The sequence below is a fragment of the Octopus sinensis genome, linkage group LG30 (assembly GCF_006345805.1).
Source record: "Octopus sinensis linkage group LG30, ASM634580v1, whole genome shotgun sequence".
NCBI classification, from domain to species: domain Eukaryota; kingdom Metazoa; phylum Mollusca; class Cephalopoda; order Octopoda; family Octopodidae; genus Octopus; species Octopus sinensis.
The window spans coordinates 1,518,292-1,527,392 of NC_043026.1; the positions used below are offsets into that span (position 1 = coordinate 1,518,292).

The window sequence follows — 9,101 nt, forward strand, 5'->3', positions numbered from 1 at the left end:
CAGTGCTGGTGTGTCCCCGATAACTTAGCAGTCCGGCATAAGAGATCAGATCAATAGAATAAGTACTAGGCTTAAAAAAAAGTCCTGGCGGGGTCGATTTGTTTGACTTAAACCCTTCAAGGCAGTGCCCCAGCATGGCTGCAGTCAAATGACTGAAACAAATAAAAGCAAAATGGATACAAGTTGTACTACATCTGGTCACTTGGCATGCTAGAAATGACAGTCAACTCTTTAGTGTTATAATCAGTTAATGGTAGGAAATTGGCAGATGAAATGCCTTGTAGTCACTAGTGTAGAGGGGGTGGGGCACTTTTGGGTCTGCTGTAGATAATGTGTGTTTTTTGTGGGGTCCAGGGGCAGCAAACAGAAGGGCCACCCAGACAGCACACACTCTAGCTATGCTAGTGCTTGTATTCCAAGGTCACCTTTGTCTTTCATCCTAAATTACAAGACCAGTTGAATAAAGACTGGCAGAGTCAAAGTAATCAGGCCACACTGTTTAGGAGACAGCTTTACACACACACATTCACTTTCAGGCCAGATCTCTATTGTGGGAATATCCCCCCCCCCCCGAGTCCTCATCATCATTTTAATGTCCACTTTTCGATGCTTGCATTGGTATTCACAGACTGCGTTTACTGAGGCAGATCTGCAGCCAGATACCTTTCCTTTCTCTCACCTGTTTCCAAGCAAGGTAATATTTCTCATATGGTAAGGTGGTGAGCTGGCAGAATCATTAGCACGCTGGGCAGAATGCTTAGCAACATTTAGTCTGTCTTTAAATTCCAAGTTCAAATGCAGCCAGTAATTGACTTTGCTGGTCATCCTTTCGGAATCAATAAATTAAGTACCCATTGAGCACTGAGAATAGGTCGATTACATCAACGTATTCGCTTCTCTGAAATTGCTGGTGTTGTGCCAAAATTTGAAATCAATATTTCCCCATAACCAGACTTGTTCTCATGAAAGCATGGAAACAAAAAAACATCACTTATATGACAGGGAAGCTTGTTTACAATTATAACATGGTGTCCAAACAATGAGGCACTAACAACTCTTCAAAAAATTTTTAAATAGGGCAAATTAAGAGAAACTGATGGGAAAAGGATTTTTCTGTAAGGGCCTTCACAAAAACTTCCCCTTTCAAATCTGTGTTAATCTGTTTTTTGTCTTCAATAAAATTAATAATTTCTAACTTAAGAAAATTTTTTTCAAATATTGTGATGATATCAAGAAATGTTTCTTACATATGAGATATATATAAGTCATGTCTTCTATAGTCTAAGGTCGACCAAAGCCTTGTGAGTGGATTTGGTAGATGCAAACTGAAAGAAGGCCACCGTGTGTGTGTATATATATTTAGGTCACTTTAAACAACAATTCTGGATTCAATAACACTGTGTATAAACTCTATACTTGGAACGACCAATTTTAAATACTGTTGGATTTTACTCATAAGGTATTGGAATATGTGTACTATTCTGCCTAAAAAAAAATGGATCTACAAATGCAATATCCCTACATATCTCACATCTATTTTCTTTCCTCCACCTCACTCTCTATTTTATATCTTATCTAAATTAATTATTACTTAATCATCCTCTCACACCGTCTCTGATGAAGGGATATAATCAATAAATATCCTACAAGCAGCTGTAAGACCTTCTATCTATAAATGTTCTAATATCTACACAGCCTTGGGTTTTTTTACCTCATTGCGAAATAAAATATATATATATATATATATATATATATATATATATATATATATATACATATATTTTGTTTTGGGATTTGGCTTGCAAGATTCTTTATATGAGTTTGTGTGTTGAAGCATATTCTGTTGTGTCTGGGGAGAGTCATTTTCTTTTTGTGCCTTGTAATTTAACACACTCACTGGTAAAATTTCCACTTATTTCTTATTTATATTTTCCTAAAATGTTCGTTGCGTCTTGCAACCTTTTCAATAGACTATTGAAAATATGTATGTGTGTGTGTGTGTGTATATATATATATAATATATATATATATATATATATATATATATATATATATATATAATACATACATACATACAGATATATACATACATACATACAGATATATACATATATATAATATATATTATATATATATATTATATATATATATATATATATATAAAAGGATGAAAAGGAACACACGAGTTGATATATATGAAAAAACAAGTCAAGATAGAAAATGCTAAAATAATTGTATAAAGAACATTTCAGTACCGGTTTCAGTCATTTTGAGACCTTTTCAACTGCAACGATTAAATAATTAAATTTAGAAAAATTAAAAGAAAAGTTTTTTTAAAAGAATATTTGTATAGTGTTCAAATATAAGTGGCATTCTCCTTGTCTCTGCCTTTCTCTGTCTCTCTTGTTTAATTTTTCTAAATTTAATTATTTAATTGTTACAGTTGAAAAGGTCTCAAAATGACTGAAACCGGTACTGAAATGTTCTTTATAAAATTATTTTAGCATTTTCTATCTTGACTTGTTTTTTCATATATGTATATATGTGTGTATATATATATATATATATATATATATATATATACACACACACACACACACACACACACATATATATACAATGGGCTTCTTTCAGTTTCCATCTACCAGATCCACTCACAAGGCTTTGGTTGGCCTGAGGCTATAAAAGAAGACACCTTCCCAAAGTGTCATGCAGTGGAACTGATCCTGGAACCATGTGGTTGGGAAGCAAGCTACTTACCACACAGCCATGCCTGCATGTATTCAACATTTAAAGATATTTCCACATATGTGAAAACAAAAGCAATAAATACAGAGAAAACGTAGAAAAATAATAGAACAAAGAAACCACAAACTTGAAAATAGAAAATTGATATTTAGATATTTTATCAGAAAAATGATAAAATATTTTTAAAAAATAAAACAAGAAAAAATTTTCCCTCAAAATATAAAAAAACAATTTTAAATTGCATAAGAAACTACATAAAACAAAATTATATTATGTGTGTGTGTGTGTGTGTGTGTGTGTGTGCATATAAAATAAACAGAATATATATTTTTATGAGCTACAAATAATTTCCTGTAATGAAAACATCTCTTTTTTGTGCTTTCACAGAAACGTTAGCCTGAGGATTGGATGAAGGCCACAGATGTGCTAAAAATACTCTCTGAGATGCAGTTATTGCATGAAACTATTAATAGCTCATAAAAATATATATTGTGTCTATTAAATAATATCTCTCATCAGATTAACTCTTTTGTTAATCTTATCATTGCTGAACAACACACACACACACACACACACACACACACACACACACACACACACAACACACACACACACACACACACACACACACACACACACACACACACACACACATTTGTTGTTTTGTTCATCTATTTTTCCTTGCTAGCAGGAGTTATATAAATACATTATTAAGAATGCATTCTAAACAAACACAGAGAAGTACACACACACACGCACACACCAGGCTTCTTTCAGTTTCTGTCAACCAAATTCATTCATAAAGCTTTGATCAGCCTAAGGCTTGTGGGATTGAACCTCAAACCTAGTGGTTGGGAAGTGAACTTAATCACATAGTTACACTGGCCCCTACAAGTGTGTATGGGAGTGCACACTTACATTATAACATACTTTAGGTTGGAAACAAAGTCCCCACACATTTTTGACAGGATCATTTTGAGGGTACTTTTTAAATATTTAAAGCAGGGGTTCTCAAGCATTTTTTTAACCTTTAGATTCCTATTTTACTCAAGGGTGGGGACCCTCATAGTCAGTTGATGTCTAAAAACTCCCATTATATTTTCATAACAAAACATTATTAAGAAGAGTGTAAAAAAATTGTTAAAATATTCTGTGTATTGAAGGAATGGAACCAGTTTATTGCAGATCAATTTTAACAAAAGGCAAGTTGCATCGGCCAGGAAAAAGATGAATTGTTGAACATCAAATCAACCTAGATGATGTATTAAACTTTCCCTTCCACCCCAGGTAGCAGGAGATGGTAACCCTAACTACTGCATTGGGCTTACTACCCATGTAAACTGTGCAGAAGACATCCAAGAACCAAATAACCAAACGATGGTAGCATTGTATGTTAAAGCTTATCACCCACATGAATTCTGCTGAAAGCATTCGGGGACTAACCAGAGTTAGATAAAAGATAAAATCATAAATAACAGAATTTTAATAAAGAAGAATTACACACACAACTGGATTATCTCTCAGTTCGTAATTCTGGGTAGCCTTGTTAGACCCTAATGTTGGATGCAAAAATTTCCAGTTTGTTTATATTCTATGTAACAGTTAAAAAACAAAGAAAGGAAAAAAGAATAATCTGACAATTTTGTTTCCTTGAAAAGACTGTGGCAAGTCGAGTTTCTCTTGGAAAATCATGAAGGAAAGAGTTTTCAAATCCTTACTCCATTCTGCTACAGATTTATGTTCTTAATTGCTATCAGAACTTATCAGAATCACGGATTTCACTCTTAGAAATTAAAATCACCCTTATCATCATCATTTAATGCCTATTTTCCAACAGGCATGGATTGGATGGTTTGGTGGAAACCAGCAAGCTGGAGCGCTGTCCAAGGTCCAGCTTGGCTTCTATGGCTGGTGGCCCTTCCTAATGCCAACCACTTTACAGAGTGAACTGGATGCTTTTACATGGTATTGGCAAGGGCACTTTTATGTAATGCTGGCATAGGGCTCTTGTAGGCTAATCCTCTTCAACAGGGAGAGCAGCATTAACACTTCTGCTGTGGAGGACAGGTCTTCTTGAGTATGGCAAGGGGCTAGATATCTGGTTTAAAAACCACACTTACAATCATGAGCCAAATACTGGTTTAAAAATCACAGCTGTAGAAACACTGCCAGATCAGACTGGAGCCTGGTGCAGCCCCTGGCTTCCCAGACCCCGCTCGAACTGTCCAACCCGTGCTAGTGCAGAAAATGGACATTAAACGATGATGATGACTTATGGATTATATGTTGACTGTCTATTTTGCTAGATTCTTCCATATTTTCCTTTGAATTCTGATTTGCTGCTTGACAACAGGAAATTGGTATTCATTTTTTATCTGTGGTAAAAAGTTCCAGAAGAATCCACAAGGAAAGAATTCTCTAAAAACTCAAAGCAATCAGTTATCACATCAAACATTGCCGTACACTGTTTTGCATAGTGGAATCGTGTTTTCATGAATATACTAACGAGATTTACACTGAAATTTACATTTAACCCTTTAGCAATCAATTTACTCTGTTAAATGTATTGCTTATTTATTCACATTGTTTAGAATTAGTCATTTCATAGTTTTGAGCCTTCAATGATGTGATTGTTTAGTTTTAGAATGACTTTCTAGGGTAAGTGTGAGAGACCAGATCTGGCTAGTTTTGAACAGGTAGAATATTTGGGGCCAGATATGGCCAGTTTGAATGCTAAAGGATTAAATATGACTAGGTTATCTCAGGTGGTTCTAGGCAGGTTGGTAACATAAGCCAAAAACAAATTCTCAGGTTGTTTTGGGACAGGTTGGTAATGAAAGGGTGAAACAAAGTAGTACATTCGACTACCACCCACATGAACTCTGTTGAAAACACCCAAGGAGCAACCAGACAGTGAGGATATGAGGATCAGACCCACCACCTTAGTTCACCTAAGTGAACTCAAGTGCTAAAAGCACACAAGGGCCATCAATATGGTTGGCATGTTAAACCAGGCAGTGCATAGGCCTATCCTCCAAGTAAACTCTGCTGAAAGCCTCCAGGGACCAACCATGGGTTAAACCAGGCAGTGAATTAGCCCTATCAATTAAGTAAACTCTACTAATGATATGTTGTAGTGTGAGGGGCTGACACCTCTCTCTCTCTTTCTCTCCTACCGGCTTAAGATTAGACTAATTCTCTGATGTTCAGATGTATTGACTCCAGATGCATTCTTTACAAATACTCTCTCTCCTCTGTTGCCCCAACAGTAACTGGCACTCCATCAGTTAAAATGATGAGGGCTCCAGTTGATCTGCTCAACAGAACAGCCTGCTCATGAAATTAATGTGCAAGTGGCTGAGTACTCCACAAACACAAGGACCCTTAACACAGGGAGATTCAGCATGACACAGTATGTGACATAGCTGGTCCCTTTGAAATACATGTACTCCACATTTTCGTCAGCTGAGTGGACTGGAGCAATAAAGTGAAATAAAGGGTCTGGCTGAAGAACACAATGCACCACCTTACAATCAAGAGCCAAATACTCCTAACCACTAAGCCACGTGCCTTCACGACAGTAGATAAAAGAACATGAGAATATCTCTGAGTCTTCTACTGCCACCAAAATGGCCTCTGTTCTTACCATTTCAGTTTATCCAAGTAGTCGAACCACAGTAAAAGCTGCACCAAATCCATTGCTCAACAAAAGAATCAAATCTACTGCAACTAGTGTTAGATAGAAACTGCTGCACACTGCAACTATTGCAATCATCTAGGGGTGTGACAAAAAGGTGCACCAAACAAACTTACCACCTGGCTACAGGGTCAAAAGACCGTTTACAACACAATGTTAAGACTTTTGAGCAAGAAGCGGAATTCGGTCTGATAAAAGTCCGAATTTCTGTACAAGGAAGGAATTAAAGAACATGTTAAACATTTCACTTAGAATTTAAGAAATTATAACAAAGCAACAACAACAACAACAATAATAATAATAATCCTTTCTACTAAAGGCACAAAGCCTGAAATTTGTGTGGAGGGGGTAAGTCAATCACACTGACCCCAGTACTTCACTGGTACTTAATTTATCAACTTCAAATGGATGAAAGGCAAAGTTGGCCTCAATGGAATTTGAACTCAGAACATAGCAAGGGCAAAATGCTTGGCTAACGATTGTGCCAGCTCACTGCCTTACTATATTATTATTATTATTATTATTACTATAAATAAAAATAATAATGGTTTCAAATTTTGGCACACAATCATCAAGTTTTAGGGAACAGGGTAAGTTGGTTACATCGACCCCAGGGCTCAACTGGTACTTATTTTATCGACCCTGAAACGATGAAAGGCAAAGTCAACCCTTGAAGAATATGAAGATGGACAAAATGCCGTCAATCATTTTGCTAACAATTCTGCCTTCATCAACAATAATGATTTCAAATTTTGGCACAAGGCCAGCAATTTCAGAGGAGGGGTAAGTCAATAACTTCGACCCTAATGTGCAATTCATATATATTTAATCGATCCTGAAAGGATGAAAGGTAAAGTCGATACTGGCAGAATGTAGCGAAAGGGAGACATATTGTTGTGAAGGACCACCAGGAAGGGAAATGAATTCTAATTGATGCAGAAGTCCAAATGTATGCAATGAAATGGAGAAATTATCAAATGATATTCTTTTACTTGTTTCAGTCATTTGACTGAAGCCATGCTGGAGCACCGCCTTGAAGGGTTTTAGTCGAACAAATCAATTTTTTAAGCCTAGTATTTATTATAGGAGTCTCTTTTGTTGAACCACTACATTACGGGGATATAAACACACCAACATCAGTTGTCAAGCGATGCTGGTGGAGATAAACACAGGCACAAAGACACGCACACACATATATATGTGTGCAATGGGCTTCTCTCAATTTCCATCTACCAAATCCACTCAATGGTGAAAAGAAAAAAATTAGAGAAAAAAAATTTCATTAAATAACTGCATAAATATATTGTATTCTTTTCACTCAACTTCTGAAAAAAATTTAACAATGCCAGGAGATATTTTGTCCCCCATAACTTAGCAGTTTGGCAAAAGAGAACAACAAAATAAGAACTGCAGTTCTATGAAGGAAAAAAGTAAATAAGCCATGAATTCCTAGCCAAACGATTCTCTCCCTTGCCATAGAGACGACTGAATCAGATTAGAAATTACTTTTATCCAAGTATTAATACCTGGAAATGAAAACAATCAGGATTTAGGGATCAGAACCAGTAACTGTCCCTTTAATACTTTGGGGATGATAAGAACTATGCAGACAAATACATAGCCAAAACATCCGGACCATACAAACACACAGCATACACAATATATTTCTCTTTTCACTATAGACACATGGCAGAAATTTTAGAGAAAGGCTTAAGTTGATTACATCACCCCCAGTACTCAACCGGTACTTACTTCATTGACTCCAAATGGATGAAAGGCAAAGTCGACCTTTGTCTACAACTTTATCTGGCATGCTAAGAATTCTGCCAGCTCACACCTTCACCAATGAAATAATGATTTCAAATTTTTGGCACAAAGACAGCATTTTGAGGGGGGAGGGTAAACCAATTAATCAACCCTGAAAGGATGAAAGGTAAAGTCAACCTTGGCAGAATTTGAACTCAGAACATAAAGCCAGTGTGCTTACGATTCTGCCAGCTCAAGCTATCACCAATTCAATAATAATAAGAACCGTTTTCTGCATCAGCACAAAGCAAACGATTTGGGGAAGGGAATAGTCTGTAGTGACGCTATCCAACAGCGCGCGCGCGCAACGCCCTCTCGCGCATACGCGAAGACCGGAAGAGAGAATTTGCTGTCGTGGCATTAGTTGAATGGCAGGGAAAAAGCGAGCTTTAACAAAGAGGCAAGGGAGCATAAAACGTTGACCACCAGCGTCCAGTAGGCAGTGACTTGAGGCACAGCAAACGAAGGCACCAGACGTGTAATTCTCTCTCTCTCCGGATTTGATATAGCAGCAGTCAGCAGAAGACTTTCAACCTGACATTTGTTGCAGACCACATCATCTTCTCCCTCCGGACGCCATTTTGACCAGTTCTGGTTTTAGCGGCTGAACATTGTAAAATCTTACAAGCGATAAAGTTTCAGCTCTGACACATCCATACCAAGCGGAACCAGATATACCACTTATTTCTTACCGTTATAAGAGAATAAAGTATATATATTTTTTACGTTTGCGTCTTGTTGTTTCTGACTGGTAGAATCTGGAAACAAAAGGAAAGGAAATTGAGTTGCACCCAAGTTGCACCCCAAAAGTGCAAAGAAGCAACTAGTGACCTTTTACAAGTCAATTATA

At 36.7% G+C, this 9,101-nt stretch overlaps 1 protein-coding gene across 1 annotated transcript in view; it reads right to left on the bottom strand.

Moving 5' to 3' along the window:
• Nucleotides 1–6,552: 6,552 nt before the first annotated feature.
• Nucleotides 6,553–9,101, bottom strand: part of LOC115226343 (flotillin-2) — an 86,570-nt gene continuing 84,021 nt past the window's right edge. Inside the window, exon 7 of the mRNA XM_036515103.1 lies at nucleotides 6,553–6,652. Coding sequence (XP_036370996.1) covers nucleotides 6,602–6,652 — 51 coding nt within the window. The 3' untranslated portion in view covers nucleotides 6,553–6,601. The remainder of the gene's footprint in view (nucleotides 6,653–9,101) is intronic.